The sequence below is a fragment of the Crocodylus porosus genome, unplaced genomic scaffold, assembly GCF_001723895.1.
Source record: "Crocodylus porosus isolate Cpor-Errol unplaced genomic scaffold, CroPor_comp1, whole genome shotgun sequence".
In the NCBI taxonomy this organism is placed as follows: domain Eukaryota; kingdom Metazoa; phylum Chordata; order Crocodylia; family Crocodylidae; genus Crocodylus; species Crocodylus porosus.
In genome coordinates this window covers 7,667,717-7,688,053 of record NW_017728934.1, presented here as the reverse complement: position 1 = coordinate 7,688,053, position 20,337 = coordinate 7,667,717, and the positions used below count along the sequence as shown (strand labels likewise).

The window sequence follows — 20,337 nt, the reverse complement described above, 5'->3', positions numbered from 1 at the left end:
GGAGATGGAGGGAGGGGGGCTCCCAGCTGAGCTCCCCTCTCCTCCCCCACACCAGGTGCTGGCATTTACCTGCAGCGGTGCCCTGCCTGGTGGGACAGAGGGGGGGCAGGCAACCCAGGCAGTAGGGACAGCATAGGAACCCCTCCCCACCCCCATCTGCTGGGACTAGTGCACTTCAGGGGCAGGCCCACGCCCGCCCCCACACATGGACACGCTTCCTGAGCCAGCATGGGAACACAGGAGTCCTGGCTCCGGACATGTGCAGCTGTGCCAAGCTTGCACGCAGGTGGACAGCAGTAGGGGCCAGGGCTCATAGCAGGTGATGCCCAGCCTTGGGGGAGGGCAGAGCCCCCCAGTGGAGGGGCAGGAGGGAGGGGAGGCCATTCTCACCGGCGGGGCACCATAGTCCAGATACCTGTGTTTTGGGTAGCTGACGGGAGTGCACAGGGCATAGCTACAGGTCCAGGGCAGGGGCCAGTGGAAGCAGTGGGGGGCTAGGGCTGGGGCATCGGGGGAGTGTAAGCCAAACCCTGTTGCTCCTCCTTATGGTAACTTCCAGATGGACAAACGGTTGAGAGGAGCAGGGGACAGATAGAGGGAGGATGGGTGGATAAACAGAGGAAAGGACTGCTGCTGGAGGAATGGGCGGAGAGAGAGGGAGGGACGGATGTACGGATGGATGAAGAGGTGTTTGTATGGAAAGATGGATGAATGAGAGATGGCTATGTGTAGGGAAGGATAAATGACTGCAAGGAAGGACAGGAAAATGGATGGAAGCAGTTGGATGAATGGGTGAACAGGCTGAGGCCCAGACAGGAAGCTTGGATGAGAGGTGGCTGGAAGGATAGATTGATGAAAGGGGAAATATGGAGACAGACAGAGTGATAGAGAGACACAGGTGAATGGTACACGGATGGATGGAGGAAGAGCTAGGAATTGGAGGGATGGAAGTATGGCTAAATGGATGAATAGAGAAAAGATGACAGCGGGAGGCATGCATAAAGGAAAGAAGGAGGCATGAATAGCTGGGAAAATGGATGAAGTGAGAGAGAGAAAGGAAATGGAGGCATGGAGGGAAGGACTCGCTGAATAGCAGCAGAGATGGGGGGAGGGTCTGGCACAGACACACGGTGACCCAGATCAGGCCCCGCTCTGCCAGCAACTGCGCAGATGAGAGCGAAACACTCCCTACCCCAAGGAGCCCAGGGGAGCTAGACTGGGAAGAGCTTCTCCCCCAGTTTGCACATGGGAAAACTGAGGCACAGAAACCTGTGGCAGGGCAGGGTATTCAATCTGGGGGACCTGAGCCCCAGCACCATGCCTCATGCCCAGGACTGTGCTCCTCTCTTTGGGTTGTCATCAGGCCTGGCTCAGGACTCCCAAGGGGGCCCCACATGCAAAGCCAGGCACTGGAGGTGGGGAGGGAAAGAAGAGCCAGGCTGATCTTCCCCTGCAACGTGGTCCTGGGGGTGGTATCCTGTACATGTGTCCTCCCCACCCCCCCACCCCAGAGGCATCATGCACAGGGAAGGGACGGCATGGGGTTGCAGAGAGGGGGACACCATGCAGATTGCAGCCCCACCATGCTGTGCTGGGGAGCCCGGGAGCCAGGCTCCAATCACCCGCAAAGAGCCTCCTCTGTGGGGGGAGCCAGGGAACAGCCCCCACAGCCACCGAGGACCTGAACCAGGGAGGGGGGACGTGCCTTTGGGGCCAAGGGTTTCTGGTTAGTGCCCATACGTCACAGGAGCCTGGGAGTTCGCAGGCCTGTCAAGCCATGGGGGGCTGGCCCCCAGCCATCCTAGAGGTGCGGGTGGCACTCCTGGCCGTGTGTCCTGACAGCTGTCAGTCCAGCAGGGATTCGGGACCCAAGCGGTTTGGTACACCCACCCGCCCCTGCGGCATTGCCCCCTGCAGGTCAGAACCAGAACCCATGACCCCAGGACCTGCACTGCCCAGCACAGCCACAGGGTGACCCTTGGGCCCAGCCAGAGCCAGATGCTGCTGAGAACAGACACAGCTCAGCTCAGACACCAGGGGAAGGGAAAGGGAAGGGGGAATGGGAAAAGGGGCCCCAATGACAGACACTCACCGGTGGAGCGCCGCACTGCAGGGGAGAGAAGAAGAGAGAAAGCCATGTTACACCCATGGGCAGGGGACACAGGACATCCCACAAGGACCCTTCCTCCATGGCCAGCCCCCATCTCCTAACCAATGACATCCCCAATCTCCTTCCCACTCCCCAGAGATGCTCCCCAAGCCCTTCAGTGACCTAACCCCACCTCCCTCATCCTTCAGACACCCCTTAGGCCTATCTTCCCCCCCAGGAGAGCTCCCCAACCCTCCCCCAAGACTCACACTCGCAGATAGGCTTGGGGGAGGTCCAGCGCCCTGCCTTGGTGCAGTTGCTGCGGGAGCTGCCCACCAGGCGGAAGCCAGAGTTGCAGTGATACTCCACCCAGGTGCCCTCCACTGGCACCCGCTCCATGGCCTGGGGCACCGCCCGCCCATTCTCCAGGCTCAGGTGAATCTTGGGGCACATCCTCACTGTGGGGGGAGAGGGCAGAGGGGATCATTAGCACTGGTCCTGGGTCCTGAATCCCAAGATCTCCCTGCCTGGGGCAAGATCTGAGCCAACACCCACTAGAGGGGAAACAGCTCCAAACCAGCCAGTCCTGCTGCCCCAGGCTACATCAAACCTAGTGTCCTACTAGAGGGGGAAGACCTCCAGCCCTATCCCCTCCTGCTAGAGCCAGGATCCTTGTCGCCCCATGCTTGGGTTAGATTTGAGCTGGCACCTCCTAGAGGGGAAGAGACCATGTCTTTTGCACCCAAGTCTGTTCCAGTGCCCAGAGGGTGGGTGACTCACGGCAGCGGCTGGGGTGGCTCATGTCGGTCCAGGTCCCATTGCGGAGGCACTGGCGCACCTTGGGGCCCACGATCTCGCGGTCAGGCCGGCACACGTACTCAATCTCATAGTTGAAGGGCAGGAAGCGCACAGTCTGCACCTGGTCAGGGGTGAGACCCCGGTACCGGATCCCCCCATCCCGCGGTGGGTGGATGATCTCACAGCCTGGGGGCAAAAACAGACACACTCAGGAGGGAGGCAGCCCTTGGGCTGGGGCCAGGGGGCAGATGGTGGGAGTACGGGGGGAGGCTGATTGTGCTCAAGGCCAGCAGGTGAGCCAGTGGCTGTACAGGGGTGTGTATGTACATCTGCCTGCATCCCCTTTCTGCTCATGTTGTGTTCCTCATGCTCATGTACCTACCTTTGTTTTGTGTAACAGAGAGAAAGTGTGTGTGTGTGTGTGTGTGTGTGTGTGTGTGTGTAGCAAGTCCCAGAAAGATCCTTTGTATGTATGTTGTATCCCCTAGGCTTCTCCTTGGGTTGTATTCCTCATGGCTGTGTGTTGTATTTCCCAAAACTGTGTGTGTGCTCTATTCCCCATGTTCATGTCAATGTGTTATATTCTCCAAGGTTGTTGTGCATTTTATTCTCCATGGTTGTGTGTGTGGCTTATTCCCCATGTTAGTGTTGTATTTTCCACCTTCTTTCTGCAGTTCTTTTTGGGGACAAAACCTGTGCATGTGTGTGCACTTGTGTGAGGGAAAGCTGGATAGCCTAAATGAGAGAATCTCTCCTCTGTGTGTGCTGAACTCCTTTTGTGTGCATGCGTACATGCAGAGAGTATCCATGAGTGCTTGCATGTGCATGGGTATGGGGGGGCAGAGGTGTTGTACATGCATGTGTGTATCCAGGGGTGTTCATAGTTGTGGGCTCCTATGGGATTGTCCAAGCCCACCCCCCAGGGGTGAGCCAGGACACGGGGGGGGGCAGGATAAGCAGCTCTCCCCCATGGCTGCAGAGTGCTACAGCGGGGAGCTGAAGGGTTCCTCGTACCTTCGGTGCTGTTGAGCCGCAGTGCCCCAGCCCCGGGTTCTGCACCTAGTGCCAAACTCAGCAGAAGCAGCAGCATCTGGAGGGGCAAGAAAATGAGGCAGTGAGAAGGGGCCTACCGGAGGGAGGGGGTTTGGCTGCCAGCTCCTCATAGCACCCCAGGCACTCTCTGACACAAGGCTACCCCAGGACAAGTGGCCCAAATTTCCCTCCTCCTGCTCCTCCCAGAGCCCCTGGCCTCCCACCCACAAGCCCCCTTTCCAGAGCCAGGACAGACCCCCCAGCACGCCCCCGGCAGCCCGAGCTCTGTAACCTGTGCACCAGTCAGCACTGAATGTACACAAGCTTTTAATAATAAATCGTCATCCTTCTCCCTGTGGGACTTGGCATTTTGTCCCCATGGCCTGTCTGCAGGCTGGGGCCCTTTTTGCCCAACTCCCCTCAGGTTGATCAGCAGGAGTTTAGCTTGGCTCCAAAGAGCTCATAAATGATTAAGAGCGCTCTAAATCAGAGGCAGGAAGGGATTTGTTTTCATCCCTTCAGCACCCCTGTCTGCTAAGAATAATCAATAGTTCACAGTATTGCAAATCAGCAGCCTTCACTCTTTTGATGGGTTTATTTCTGCAGTCGTATGGTGCCCCCTGCCTGCCAGCGACTGCACTGGCAGTCCCCTTTGTGGGAAAAGTCCATTTTGACTTTTTTTTTGTTTTTTTGCTCCCTGCCAACTTGAAAAACATATCTTTCTGCTGAGTGACACTGGCAAAAAATATATATTCTCTGGGGCCAGGCAGAAAGTCCCGCTGCAGGTCAATGGCAGCTTTGTGCTCCTACTTCCACCTGTCACAGAGCAGTTCATAATGCAGTGTAAAGAGGAACAAGGCTGTGAGCGGAAAGTTACCTTGACATGAAAAATTGATTTGGAACCTGATCCAAACACTTCTTCTCCAGGGTTTTTCTTTTAACCCCTAATAAGGTCCCATCCAAACGGGAAACCTCTCCTGGGAAGATGCTTCTTCAGAACAGCATTTCACTCATGTAGTGTTGCAAAGTTTGGACCTGCACGTGGCTTCATCCTATTAGTCATGGAGAGTACGAGCCAGCAGAGCCCTCTCTTACTGTCGCTGTTAGCAGCAGCGGTACTTTGGGGCACTCTGGCCAGGTTGGCAGGAGGGGGCATTTCCCACCTCACCATCTGACTTATTTTACCCAAGGGTAAACCCCAGCCCCAGCCTGCTGGTCACTAAAGGAACCAAAAGGGCCTTTGGAAGTGGGCATTGCTTGGCCAGGGAAGCCCCTGGCACCCACACATCTCCTCCTCCAGGGCAGCACAGCACAGCAGCCATCCTCCCCGTGTGGTGCCAGAGGACACCCCACACCACTGGGGGCAGAACCGTCGGGCAGCCAGAATGACAGGGGGCATCCACTTGGGGTCTATCCCTGGCTCCAAGAAAAGATGTGGGTCTGGTGGGTTAGAAGTGAGGGGATGAAGCAGGACTTTTCAGTTCTATAGGAGTCTGGGGCTGGAAGGGACCTCCTAGGTTTCTGACCCCAGACCCCTGCTGGGAGTCAGGGAGCTCTACTAACTGCCATAGACACACACACCAGAGAAGCAGGGGCAGGAAAAGATGTGACAACCCCACTCCTACTTGGGACACTTGCAGACCAACAGCATCCAGACACAAGGGCAGCAGGGACAGACTTGTGCACCCAAAGAAGAGCTCATTCTTTGCAGCAGCTGGAGGAAGGCAACTAAGACACACACACAGGTATGCGCAAGCATGTGCATGCACACGCACGTGCACACACAAAATCAGGCCACCACTTGTCTTGCCTAGCAGAAAGAACGGACACACAGAAAGACATGAGGGCTACCGTATTTATTCGAATCCAAGGTGAGATTTCTTTCCCCAGTTAGCATGCGGGGTGGGAGGCTTGACTTAGATTCAAATATGGTCCGGGGGAAACAGCAGCTCAGCTTGGCTTTGGCTCCAAGTTCAGGGCTGAAGCCGGAGCTGAGCTGCCACCTGCCATGCCCCGTATTGCAGGGGAGATGGCATGAAGCCAAAGACAGTGCAGGGGAGACCATGGGGGGGAGGGGGAGGGAGACCTGCAGCCTTTTCCCTGGCATCCCCCACCCCTTGCTCCACTCTCCCCAGCTGCTCCACTTCCTTACCTCCACTCTGGTCCCTCCAGCCCCAACCCAGCCCAGCCTGGCACTGCACCCCCTTCTCCCTGGTTGGACTGGGCTGAGGCCTGGCCAGGGCCATGCTGCTGATAACCTGGAGATAAAGCAGAGCTGTGGGGTGGGCAGAGAATTGGGGGGGGATGGGAGAGAACTAGGGAGCAGAGGGTGGGGGGGCTGCAGGGGAGGGGAACAGGGTAGGGAAGGCATGGAGTAAGGGGTGACCTTAGGCACAGAGGGTACATGGCAGGGACAGGTGAATGGTAGAGGGCAGGCACAGGCACAGTGGGGACAAGGGTCAGGGGAGCAAGGAGTGGGGATCTGGCCCCTTGCCCCTACGTTAGACACCACAGCAGTGGGGGCGGGCAAATTTAAGATGCCCTTCCACTAATTAGATTCAATACATGGCAAAAGTATCATGCACTTCAGATGGAAATAGCAGGCGTGCGCGCACACACACACACACACACACACACACACACACACACACACACACACACACACACACACACACACACACACACACAGAGTCTGCATCTTGCCCAGCATGGGGAAAATGGGACATACACTGGGACACATTCAGAGACAGAGAAGTGGTTAGGCGTCCTGCCCTCCCTTCTGCACAACATTCAGAGATAAAGAGAAAAGTGCTCAGCTGTCCAGCTGGGGGAGGCAGCAAGGAAACATCCACACACCTGTAGAGAGAGACACACGCATGCGCAAATACACACGCACAATCCTTTGTTATTTGAATGGTAACATGGTTTTATTATCTTATAGATTTCATAGACATTTGGGCTGGGAGGGACCTCAGAAGATCATCGAGTCCAGCCCCCCGCCCCAGGGGCAGGTAGTCAGCAGGGGTCATAGTATCCCAGCAAGATAAACATCCAAATTTATCTTGAAGACATTCAAAGTAGGTGCTTGAACCACCTCCAATGGCAGGCTATTCCAGACCTTGGGGGCTTGGACAGAGCCTGACACACCATGACTATATGTTGCCAGAATCTAAAACTAAGGGGTGGTCCTAGTAGGTGCTTTATACTAACCCCAGACTTCCAATGGAAAACTAACATCTCTTCCTTCTAACAATGTTGTTAGAGATTAAATGTTCAGATTCAATTGAACCATTTCTAGACTGTAAAAGTACTATACTCATCAGCAGGGTCCTCAAACATGTTATGCTATTGGCTCAACATAGGCTTGAACCACAGGCAGTAAAGCTATGTTTGCATGGTGAGCATGTGGAGCACTGCCACTCCACACATTTTCTCTATTTTCTCTTCCTTTTACCTGGTGTTCTGTTCATCTGGTGAATAATGCCCTGACTTTTTAAAATAGATTTTACTTTTACAGGTAACTTGTGAACACACTGGAAGGATGGGTCAAACATATTTATATGTTTGCATGGGCAGATCTAGGATTTTGAAAATGAGGGTGCTGCTGGTGTGGCACATCACCACACAGAACACAAGACATTTTTCTCCAGTTAAAGACAAACAAAATGCTTTATTAAAATTCTAAGAGGTAGCATTATATTATCCAGGTTAAGCGCAAAGCAAAAATGTAGGCAAAAAATATGCATAAGATAATGTGTCTTAGTCCTGTATTCATTAAAATTATATGTATAAAATAAAATCTAGCCTTCTTGAGACTCTTGAAAGTGCCTCCAATATTTTGCTGTCAATCTTGTAACTGTTGGTTCTGTAAAACAGCCTGCTTCCCTTTAAGTCAGTGGTTCTCAAACTTTTTAGACTCGAAGTACAGCTCATTAGATTCAGGGCACCCCTTGTTAGGCTCAGGGCACCCCCTGAAAAATCTCAGCTCTCAGTTTTCACTTGTTTTTTGACCACAGAAAAGACATTGAGCTGAGAAGTCAGACAGACCACAGCCTGTTGGGACACTTTAACACTCTGAATTCCCGTTTCAATTCTCTGGGTTGATCTTGTGAATCGTGTTAGCACACCAGCATTGCATAGCACTCCAACAGCATCCTTGAAAGGCTCTCAAGACACCTCAGGGTGCCACAGATTCTGGTTGAAAAATCACTAATTTAAGCTTTGCTGTATGTAATACCTGCACTGGTAATTTTGGGAAGGTTTTATATTGTTCATGCTGTGTGGCTATGTAGAGTTCCTGGCACTATGCTATGTTCTCACTTCTCTGAACAGTTTCAGCTATCCCAGAGGCTCTTCAGCAGGTGCTTTCCAAAGGGGTTTGGAAAACAGAGGATGCACTGTACTTTCCAGCAAAGAACAGCAAGGGAGCACACACACAGGGCAGGGCTCATCTTGTCCAGAGTGGGAAGCAGGATAGATGCATATGCATAGAGCAACTCTAATCACTCCAGCAGGGACTGAAGGGACAATACCATCCAACAGGGACAGGGACACACACACACACACACACACACACACACACAGTTGTCTGTCTTGTCCACACACAGGGCACACGAATGCACACACACATTTCATACCTTCCAGCCACAGAAGGCAGGAACATGTATACATATACATACACACAGTACTGCCCATTTTCACCAGTATGGGGCAGAAGTAAAACATACACGCACAGACACATGAAGTGCTCACCTTGTCCAGCAGAGAGCATCACAGAACCTGACACATGCACCCCCCGCACAACAGTAATCATCCAGCAGGGGCCAGTACAAACCCGTAGACATATGTAAGGACCATGTCACATGTTACACTTAGCTCCCGTTAACTGCACTTAAAATGTGTTTACAGGTTCAAGCAGTAAAACACACACTAAGTGCAATCATATCAGAAGAATTAGGACTTTCCGTGGAAGGGGTATCTCCCAATCATATTAAGTAACACATGCTCAGCTGTTTTCAAAGCACTCCATGGTTCTTACAGGAGCACAGCTTGATGACTGTCAGTCCTAGCCCCAGCACCCCACTGAAGCCTTGGGGCTGGCCCCAGCATTGCTCTCCCAACAGTGGCAGAGACCCAGCTCACTGCAAATCCAGCAGCAGAAGTAGCATCCTCTCCCAGCCTCCGTGCTCCGTATCTCCTTCCACCTGCTGCCAGCAGCAGAGACCCAGCTCACCCCAATGTGCCAGGGGCAGGTATTTCTGGGCTGGGCTGGGAGGTCACATGTAGATATGCAAGTTCTGGTACCCAGTGCCAGGGTCAGCATCCAGGGGGAGGGGGACAGAGCTAGCTCCAGCCCTGTCCAGAGCAGGCTGAGATCATAGTAAGCATTACTGCATAATTGTTCGGAACATGTTCTAACTTCTAACATGTCATGCTAATGCTTACTACGATCTCAGGTAAGTGCTATGTGCTAAGTGTCCTGTGTGACAAGGCCCACAGATCCACAACACACAACTTGAAAGAAGTTCTCATCTCAACCAGGAGAGGGCAGAAGCACACACACACACACACACACACACACACATGTGCAGACACATGCAAACCAAAGCTCATACCTTCTAGCAGGAGAGAAACACATGTACACCCCCTTCCCCCCGCACACAGCACTGCCAGTTTCATCTAACATGGGCGGAAAGGACACACACACTCAAGCACGCGCACAGAAAGTACTATGGAGCATAGGAGTTTCGGTTATGCTAAGCCGTAATTAAGCTGAGGTTCCCAAGAGAAGCTTGGGAAGAACAGACCTCACTGACCTCCAGATGACTTAAGAAGAAATGTAAAAAGCAAAAATTCATTAATGAGCAGAGAAGCTGGTACAAGAAGGGAGTAGCAGGAGCAAGCCAAAGTAATGAAGGCAAATGCTGAGATAAGAGAGGAGCTGAACATGCCAGGTGTGCGAATTTGGCAAAAAGAAAAGTAGAATAGATATTTGAGCAGGAAGACAGATAAGCATTGGCATGAAAACGTGGGTGTTTGGGGTAAAAACAAAAGTGCCACATTAGGTGTTTCTTGTAGAGGCCCCAGGGAGTGGAACTGATGCACGTGCTGCTACTTTGTCCCAGAAGTTTTACAGAGCTACTGGCTGCTAAACAGATTGGCCATTCTACCATCTGAGTGACAGCAAACCTCTCTGCACTTTTGCCACTGAACATGAATCTGAGCCATTCTTTCTCCACCATGCCTGGACTCCAGATGGCCACCCAATAGCAGTGGCCTTCCAGAGTGCCCGACGCCAAAAACCAGCCTAAATGCTGAAAGCAAAAGTGAGCAAGAAGCCACCCAATCACCACCACGCACCTCAGAACAACACTGAGTACTGCCAACCTCTTCCAGAAGGGAGTAGTGTGCACATACACACATGCACACAAACATGTGTACATACACAATATTTTTATCTGATCCAAAATCAGGTAGCACAGGTAGAGATATATCAATACACACATGTGCACACGCACACATGCATACATACAGACACACACCTGCTCATCACATCCAACAAAGCACAGCACAAACACGCAAATGCACATGCATGCATGTGCACATACAGAGCAAGGCTAACACCCTCCTGCAAGGACTACCAAGGAAACACACAGACATCACACAGCTGGAGAGAAGTGCTCAGTTCATGCAAGAGAGGACATGAAGCGCGCGCGCGCGCGCGCACACACACACTAGTTTCTCAGTAGAGAACAGCAGAAACAAAAACACATTCTGATAAACTCATCCCCTCAACAGCCAAACAAACCTTCACACACAAACACCCAAGAGCCATACAAGGAAAGGTGGAGAGCAGTGAGTTTAAGGGGGAACACAAGAGCAGTTTCCAAATACTTGGAAGGCTGCTATAAAAAGAGGAAGAACAACTGTTTATGATGTGATTGGAATAAAAGAGACTTACTTGGAGGGATAGTTCACATGACTGGAGCACTGCCCTGGATGGGTGTACACTGTTGAGGAAGGGCAGGCAGGGGAGAAGAAGAGGAGTTGATCTTTATGTAGAAGAGCTGGATGATTGCTCAGAGCTCCAGTATGAAACTGGAAACAGGCCTGTTGAAAGTCTGTGGGTTAGAGTCAGAGGGGAGCCTAACAAGGCGGATGTCGTGGTGGGTGTGTGCTATGGACCACCAGACCAGGAGGATGAAGTGGATGAGGCTTTCTTCAAACAGCTAGCGGAAGTTTCCCGTGTTCTGGTTCTCATGGGGGCTCCAATCACCCTGACATCTGCTGGGAGGGCAACACAGCAGTGCACAGGCGATCCAGGAAGTTGAAGGAAGAACCAAACCCAGCAGCCTAGAAAAGTTGACTTTTGTCTTGTAGCATGCGTTTCATTTCTCTTTAATTTCATGTTTTAAAAAATAAATGTTGTAACTGTTTGAGCTGACTCTGGGTTCTGGGACACAAGCCAAGGAGAAGAAGTGTTCAGTTTTGAATGTTGTTCCTGGGCTTAGGCCTTACGAGGAAAGGCTGAAAACTACGGTTATTTAGCCTGGAGAAGAGAAGACTGGGTGAGGCGTGGTATTTGAAAAGTCTTCAAATACTTGAAGGGTGATTACAGAGAAGATAGAGATGGGCTCGTCTCTGTAGCTGTAAGAGACAGGACTAGAAGCAATGTCCTCAAGCTGCAGCAGAGGAAATTTAGGCTGTAGATTAGGAGGAACTTTCTGAGTACGAGGGTGGCCAAGCAGTGGAAGAGGCTACCTAGGGAAGTGGTGAAATGTCCATCCCTGGAAATTTTCAAAAGCAGGTTAGACAGACACTTGGCTGGGATGGCTTTGTCATGGATGATTCTGCCTTAAGCAGGGGCCTGGATTAGATGATTTTATGAGGTCCCTTCCAGCCCTACTTTCCTATGATCCTATACTACCTCCCACTATTGGTTATAATAATTTATCACAGTGTTTTAATTACTTTTGGTAATCAGCATACCTAACCTATTAAAGCCTCTCTCTTTAGGGTTCTAATAAATTAAGGTTTATAATCCCATTGTCTGATAACATTTGATCCTTCAATTGACTGAGTATTTTCTGATCAGTCAAATACCCAACCCGAGTCAGAACAGTATGATAATGGGACAAGCTGCCCAGGTAAATTGTGGACTCTCCCTCACTGGAGGTTTTCAGGAAGAGGCTGGATGGGCGAGTGCCAGGGAGGGTGGAGGAATAACGCATCCTGTACTGGCACAGGGGGTGGGGCTGAGTGAGCCTTGGAGTTCTCCTAACTTGACAGCTCTATGAGTCCATCTCCTCCCACAACAGTCAGGTACAATATGCACACAGTGTCTCCTCTGAGCTCACCCCCAACAATGGCAGGGAGCAAGGAGGACACAAACCTGCTCAAGGATTCATCATTCTGATGGGAGCAGCAGGAAGACACGTGCACACCTATGTGTGCGCACAGAGAAAATGCTTGTCTTCTAGGACAGCACTGGTAGGCACCTCCTGAGCCATTAAATCCAGTCTCCTGCATTTCCAGGCTATTGTTTATCCAAGAAATCCCCCAAATCCCCACTTCCAGCCCTCATATGTGGTGGCGTAATTAAGGAGGTGCAACTGGGGCAATCACCCCAAATGCTGAGTTCGGGGGTGGGGAATAAGGGAAAGTCACTGCTGCTCTCGATATGGCAGGTGCCCCAGGCACCTGGCTGCAAAATTACTCTGCTCACACACATCACCAGGTATATGATACAACACGTCACAGGTGAAAACGGGGCAGAGGAGGGCACTGCTAATGCCCTGCCCCTGCCGTAACCAGGAAGGAGCTGGTGATATCCTCTCAGAGGACTTCAGAGAGAAGACCAGCAAGATTTGTAGTAGAAAGGAAGGTGAAAAACCCCACAGACCTAACCAGTCTGACCAAGAGGACAAACTCCACATTTGATAATTGGTGTAAGCCTGAGGTGGAGACCAAGAGCCTCTACCCAGAATCCTCTAACCACCCCTGCCCCACCCAACAAACGACAAAAAAACAACCCAAACTGGTACCATTTTGGGAGGGAACATCTACTTCCTTGCCCAAATTGGTAACCAGACAAGGCCCTGAGGTATGGGATCACCACACATGCACTGTGCTGTAAGAGACACATCTCTGCACCCCAGCCTGGAGAGTGCAAACACTTGGGGGTACAGCACACCCACCAAGTGTTGAGCCAGAACCCCATGTCCCATCACACCAACCTCTCTGCAAATCAAATGGATCTGGTTCAATCATAAGGAGATGTGGGTTTCTTGTCCCTTTCCCTTTGCTTGGAAGACTATTCCAAAACTTCGCACAGGGAACAGCAAGGAAATACACGCCCAAGCACAGCCAGGCTCCTGGCATCATGGAGGGGGTAAGAAACACACATGCTAAGCATGGCTCACTGGTTAGCAGAAGGTAGCAAGGGACTGTGTGCATGCATTCACACACACACAGCAGGGCTCTTAGCTCTTACTAATGTGGCATACTTGCATACGCAGAAGGTGTTCCTTCCAGTAGGTGTGCATGTGTGTGCATGCACACACATGCACACACACACACAAAAAAACAAAGTTCATCTTCTCCAGCAAAGAGTAGATGAGATATATATACACAGTCATTCATGTGCACACACATGCAGGCATACACACACACACACACACACACACACGACAAATACACAGCAGGTCTCATCCCCTACTGCAGGGATTTATATGGATACACACAAACATACATGAAAGGGCTTATAACTCCAGAAGAGAGTGGCACGGACACACATGCAGACACACACAAACACACTGCTAGTCTTGTTCAGAGTGAATCAGACAGGACACACAAAATGTTATTTGTATTTTCCATGAGGGGCCAGAAATGACACATAAAAAGACCCGCACAGAGAAACATACACCCACATTCAGAAAAATGTTGCTTTTGCCCAGAAAATGACAACATGACCACATGTGTGCTAACAGAACCCTTTTTTGCACACCAGAGTGTCACTAACACTCACTCTTACGGATGCACAGACACACACAGAGTAAGAGATGCTCAATTTGTCCAGCAGGCGGTAGCAAGAAAACATATACACACCTATACACCCAGTTTCTCTCTCTGTCTCACACACACACACACACACACACACACACACACACACACACACACACACACACACACACACACACACACACACACACACCCCGGCCTCTGGTCCTCCAACAGGGGACAGAGGATGAGTGCATACTGAAGCACTCACCTCATCCAGTAGGCAGCAGAAAAGAAACAGATACACACATGTGCATGCACACACACACAGAGCAGGGGTTAAGCTTTCTAGCTGGGGGAAACACATACATGCAGACACACATACACACACAGATGGGCAGTGTGCCTCATCTGGTACAGAGCAGGGGGGACACAAACACAAACACACCAGGGCTCACACTAGGAATCAGCAAACACTTGCATACACAAACACAGACCAAGGCTCCTGTCATCCAGGAAGGGGCAGCAGAGACATGCACACCCTAAGCAACCACACCACAGAGCCCATTCCCAAAAGAGGATTGTGCAACTTCCATGTGTCTGGGGGGGGACACAGACCTGGGGGCCACAGACTGCATAGACAGATGCCCCCCAGCTCCCCCACACCACACAGGCTGCTCTTCCCCCCCCTCCACTCACATAGTATGAGCAGTTCAGCCTCCCTTCTCCTAGCTGTGCACAGTGCAGGCAGGCCCCCCTACCACCCCTGCAGCACAGACAGCCTGGTTCTCCTTACACAGTGCAAACAGCAGAGAGGGGAGTGGGTGCTGTGTGCATGGCTGGGAGGCAAGGGAGTGTGCTGCCCAGTGCCACTCCCCCACTGCACGCACAACTCAAGCAAGCCAGGTTCCTCCCAGCCTCCACCCCACAGTCCGGTTCCTTCCACCCCACTACATGCACAGCATCCGCCCCCCTCTCCCAGCCACATGCCACCGCCCACCTAAAGTGTGGGCAGCCGGGCTCCCTTTGCTGCATGCAGCTTGGGCTCTCCCACCCCCCCAGAACAGGAGCAACTGGCGCTGGAGCAGACCACATGCTGACCTAACAGGGGCTGCCTCTGGCTTGTGGGCCACCCGTTGGACAGCCCTGCCTTAGAGCAAAAAGTCACATAAGTCATGTGTGAACACACCCAGTGAAAGGCTCAGCACAAGTGCACACACACAGCAGGGCCCTACAGCAGGAAATAACCCATGTGCACACAGATGCCCGTGGAGCACCTCATCGCCCTTGCAGAGACAAGCCCAGCAGCCGCCCAGCAGTGCTGCACTCCTTTCTGTACCTTGCTGTGGGGGGCGGGGGCAGCCCTGTTCCCTCCTCACTGCTCTGGAGGAGCTCCTTTGCTTGCAGGGAGGTTGGAGTCACTCTCCTCAGCAGTCTCTCTTCCCTGAAAGAAGCAGAGCACAAAATATCCCTGTCAGGCCATCTCTGGCCCCTTCATCCTCCCCTTCCTCCTAGCGGTTGGGGATGAGGTGGAGGTCCCTTTGCTCAGGGATGCAGTGTGAGGGGCTGTCATGGGTCCCTGGGCTGCAGTGCATGAGCCCCAAGTCTCTGAGTTAAGAGGCATGCACTGGAGCAGCCACATGCTCCCCAAAACATGAACTGGCACCAGCTTGGGGCAACATGCTAGGTGCACACCCTCCAGACTTGAGAGTGGGGTGTTGCTCCCTGGATGGGTAAGATAAGACTATAGAGCATGACAAAGGAGAAAGGAAATTCAAAGGTGACCAAAGATAAGGACATGGTAGGATCAGCCGGAGGAGCCCATGGGTGCAGGGCACACTTCTGCAGAAAGGAGAGGTTTCCACAGCAACAGAGAAGAGCTGGAGTCCCAGCAGTTCTGAGCTTCCTTGCAAATGACCCATCTGGCTACGATGGGCTGGACAGGGACCCGACATGGGGCAAATCGTGCCACTGCAGGTCCCCAGCATGGAGCAGGGCTCAGGGAAGGACATTCAGCCAGCATGGCAAATGAGTCACCTCTTTTGCACTGGCCACAGTGGCGTGGGTGGTGCTGGGCTACTGTCATCGGTTCAAGCACAAAGCACCTGACCAAGGGTCATTGACTGCCTAGTGGTGGGCCTACACCCCAGAAGCAGCTGCCTCTGAGCAGGGCTGGCACATTGGGCTGGCTGTGAGGGACTAGCATCTTGGTACTCTCATTTGCCCAGGCAGGACAGCGAGCAGGAGGGGAAGGCTGCCTCTGCACTGCACCTGAAACCGGAGAGCCCCATGAGACAGCTCTGCGGCAGGCAGCCTGGCTCCCCATGGAGGCAGGCGCTTGCCAGACAACACCGCCCATTATTTACACGCCTACAGGGTAGACCACGGCACAGGGAGACATGGGGCTCAGAGATTCTCAGCACAGCCCCCACGGTGTCACCCCTCATTGCAGTGGCGACAGATCCCAGCTCCCACAAGGTAAACCCAGTGTCACTGTGGGCTGCAGGGGAGATGTGGCTGAGTCTGATCTGACATCCCTGATGGTCAATCTGGAGTCGCACCTGGACTGTGGTGGGGTCGAGACCAAATTTTAATCTTTTAGACAATAGGATGTGCAAGGGGAAGGACAGGCAGACAGAGTCAGTCTCTGGCTTGCACTGAGAACACCAGACCCACAAGCGCTGGCTGAAGCCTGAGGCAAGGACAGCTTTGTGCAACGTCAGCTCACAACTGCCTTTGCCCAACTCAGCAAGGCAAGAGAAGACAGAAGCCAAGTTCGCCGCGGGCAGACACCAGCAGCTGTTCCCCAACTGGACTCGGGGAGTGGGGGTGGGGAAAAGCTGGGGCAAGACACGTGTGCTGTGACCCCTCCACCTCTGCAGCCCCTGGCACCTTCACCAATGGGGGGGCTGCGCTGTGGGCAGGGAGAGCAGCTTTGTCCGCTACCCGGGGCATGGGGGAGCAGGCCTCTCTCGCTTAGCGCTCTCTGGGGTATCCCTCTTCAGAGGCCGTGTCAGGATTGGGTCCCCTGTCAGTTGTGGAGGCACTGTCCTGGGACAACTAGGCTAACTCAGAAAACTGGGGGGGAAAGCTGTGGACTGGGATGGAGCTGAGCTGAACCATCTCCCCTGCCAAGCCGCCAACATGGCCTGATTGCAGCCAGCACCTGCAGAGAGCCTAAACTCCACATTCAGAGGAGGAGCTGCTGCCCTGAGACTGATCGGTGCAGTGACACCGCCTGAGTGTGCACAGCCAGCCCTAGCTGTGCTGAGCAGAGGGAGCTGCCCTGCACATCTTATTTATATGTTGACTCTGAAACCTAGTGAGGACAGTCTGAAGTGTCATCAGTCAATAGCTTTTCTGTTGATCCGAGCACAGGAGGGGCTGTGCCACGAAGACCTGCCCAAACCACTCGGAGCAATGCTCACTCCAGCACTGTGTGCGCACAGGAGATGCCCCTATGTACCCAAAGCATCCAGACCCTAGAGAGGCAGGAAGCATGGGTCTCTGAACCCCTTCCTGTGTGAAGCAGGGGAAATGTCTCCCCGTGCTCTCAGTGAGGTGACAGCATCCCATCCTCTGCCTATCCCCTCCCAGTGCCCTGGGGCAGCTGCATGACCTAAACACCGCTGCAGGACAGCTGTGTCAGAGGGCATCACACACACATTGCAGGGTCTTGCCACTTGGAGGAGGTGGACATGAATACATGTGCACACTTTATAGAATGCATACATGTGCCACATACATGTGCGTGCCACATGTTAAATTCATGTGCACACATGCTGTACACATTGCATATGCAAGTATACAGCACACCACACACACATGCTGTGAACATCACACGGTGTACCAGGGACACACTCTCAACACATGCCAGGCACATAACTTGTGCACATCACAAGCCGCAAGCTTCACACACACAGCATATACCTCCCATATCATCTTCAGTGCTCACACATGTAAATAAACAGCGATTCACATTGTACATCTGTCCCACGCACAATACATCTACCTCAGCTCCCACACACACACCTCTCCCCCTCACAGTCGCAGAGCTACCCCCCCTCGCACACACCCAAACACATACATTGAACTACTCTCATGCATGCACGCACATGATCCCACCCCCAGCCACCAAAAACACGCTCTCCACTTCCCATCTTACCCACTCACACTCACGGAAGCCTACACACATCCCAGCTACCCAGACAGCTGGCCAGGAGACAGTTTTCCTGCCCACCCTGCACAATTTTGAGAGATTTTGGCAGTTTTCCTGTTTCACACCAGGATGCAGCTGAGACCTGGAGAAGCATTTTGTGAGGAAAGAACGCTCCTCGCCCCAGTACAGCCTGAAGGGACGGGAGATGCAGAATCAGCTGGGAGTGGTGGTGCTCCCCTCACATAGGTGAAGGGTCTAATTCCCAGGCTAGCAGCTATTCTGGTTTCTCTCCCCTGCTCTTTCTCTCTCAGTTTTCGTGGAACTTGGCTAGGAAGTGGGAGACCCACCCACTTTCAAATCCCAGGAGCAAAGACTTAAACCGGGACCTGCCATGTGCCAGGTGAGTAGCCTGGCCACCCTGGAGCGGGGCTGGCCCTATGTCTGAAAAATGCACTGCCCACTGCAGTGGGGATTTGAACTGGTGCCCGCCTCACGCCAGGTGAAAGTGCCAACCACAGGACTCTGCTCACTCGCTCTACCAGTCCATCGGAGATCTTCCCACCCAAGTGGGTCCCCTCCCACCAAATTTTTCAGCTCTGACAAGTCGTCATTTTCCAACAAAATCCTGTTTTCTTAAAAAATCCCCACCCAGCTCTAATTATACACATCCACAGCAAGCCATGCGCAGGCGCACACACACACCCAGCCCTCTCACACAGACACACAACGTGCTCATCCCACACACACACACACACACACACACACCTTGCCCACCTGCACCCACACAGTGCAACCCTTCTTTACATACCACATGCTACCTCTACAAGCGCAACAGGCCTGCACACACACACAGCTACATGCACTGTGTGTGCTGTACAACCACATACTTTTGTACACCTGCCACACTACTGCCACACATGAAGTGTGCTCCTGTGTGCACACACACAATTACATGCACCCTATCCACACACATAACCCTCTGCACACATGCGGAGAGCTAAACGAGTGCATGCACAAAAGCATACACATACAGACCACATTCCTCTAAAGGTGTGCACAACCCCAGCACCACAGTTGTACAGAGAAAATGTACACCCTATGTATGGGAAGGATCTACACATGCACACATGCACTACACCCTTCAGACACCCTGCAACACATCCCCCATACACACACACTGCCCACCCTTCACATAACCTACACATTCCTATATAACACACACATTATATGCACATACTGCACCCACTCTACAGAGCAGACCCACTGCACACCCTACACCTAAGGGCAACGTAAACACACACACACATACACTAAGCATCCTGCACATGCACTGAACACCCTTCACAACCACACTGCATGCACTGCACATACGGCACGCATACTCCCTACATGCTACACACACGCACAAGCGGCCTGTCCGGCCCCTCAGCAGCAGCCCCTGCACGGACCCCTCTACCCCAGGCCTCGAGGCAGTGCCCCAAAGGGTGGCTGCTGAGCCTCCAGCCGTGCCCCTGCAGCAAGCTGGCCCGTCAGCCCCCCGCCTTGCGCAGCCGAGGCCCAGGGTCTGGGCTGGGCCTGCTGGGACGGGGGCTGGGACAGGAGGGAGCGAAGAAGCTCGGGGAGGGATGCGGGGCTGTGGGTGCTGCTGCTGGGATGCAGCAACGGGAGGGGGGAGGCCTGGGCTGCGTCCCAGATACGCTGGGGCGGAAGCCACTGCAGCTCCTGAATCTTTCATGGGCTCCGTTACCCTGACACGGGCTGAGGCGCGGCTGGGCCTGGGCCCGCATCCTGAGCGGAGGCTGCAGGGCTGGAGTGAGGGGCGCTGGCAGCACCCCAGGGGAGGGTCCCCGAGCTCAGGGGGGCGCTGTGGTCAGGAGCGGGGGGCCCGGGTCAGGGGCGAGGGCTGAGGGGCACCAGCAGAGCTGTGCACAGCGCTGCCCCTCCTCCAAGCAGTCTGCTCTAACGTGCCCCTGAGGGGCAATTAGCCCGGGTACTAATCAGAGCTGACAACAGTCCCAAAGCTGGTTGCCTAGTTACCCGCTCAGACAGCCTCGGGCCTGAGCACAGGACAGAGACTCCTCCCCGCGCGCCTGGGCCCAGCCCGCACGGCCCCTCCCGGGGTCCCTCGCCCCCCGCCCCCCCGGCAGAGCACTGCCCTGGGGAAGCTCGCAGCACCAAGGTCCTCCGCCGGGCACCAGCCCCGCTGTCACACAGCGTCGAGCTGGGGCACTGCTGCCGGGAAGCTCGCAGCGCTGAGAGA

At 53.4% G+C, this 20,337-nt stretch overlaps 1 protein-coding gene and 1 long non-coding RNA gene across 3 annotated transcripts in view; one reads left to right on the top strand and one right to left on the bottom strand.

Annotated features, from left to right (window-relative positions):
- Window positions 1-8,122, top strand: part of LOC109317646 — a 20,722-nt gene extending 12,600 nt beyond the window's left edge. The window contains exons 2-3 of the long non-coding RNA XR_002103087.1: window positions 412-417; window positions 8,111-8,122. This is a non-coding gene — a long non-coding RNA (uncharacterized LOC109317646). The remainder of the gene's footprint in view (window positions 1-411; window positions 418-8,110) is intronic.
- Window positions 1-15,379, bottom strand: part of GABBR1 (gamma-aminobutyric acid type B receptor subunit 1) — a 37,606-nt gene extending 22,227 nt beyond the window's left edge. Inside the window, exons 1-5 of one of the 2 annotated variants that reach the window (XM_019546450.1) lie at window positions 15,258-15,379; window positions 3,902-3,977; window positions 2,870-3,073; window positions 2,359-2,547; window positions 2,093-2,107 (exon numbers count right to left, since the gene is read on the bottom strand). In XM_019546450.1, coding sequence (XP_019401995.1) covers window positions 2,093-2,107; window positions 2,359-2,547; window positions 2,870-3,073; window positions 3,902-3,977 — 484 coding nt within the window. In that variant the 5' untranslated portion in view covers window positions 15,258-15,379. The remainder of the gene's footprint in view (window positions 1-2,092; window positions 2,108-2,358; window positions 2,548-2,869; window positions 3,074-3,901; window positions 3,978-15,257) is intronic. The other variant, XM_019546452.1, reaches the window with a different exon arrangement.
- Window positions 15,380-20,337: the final 4,958 nt, after the last annotated feature.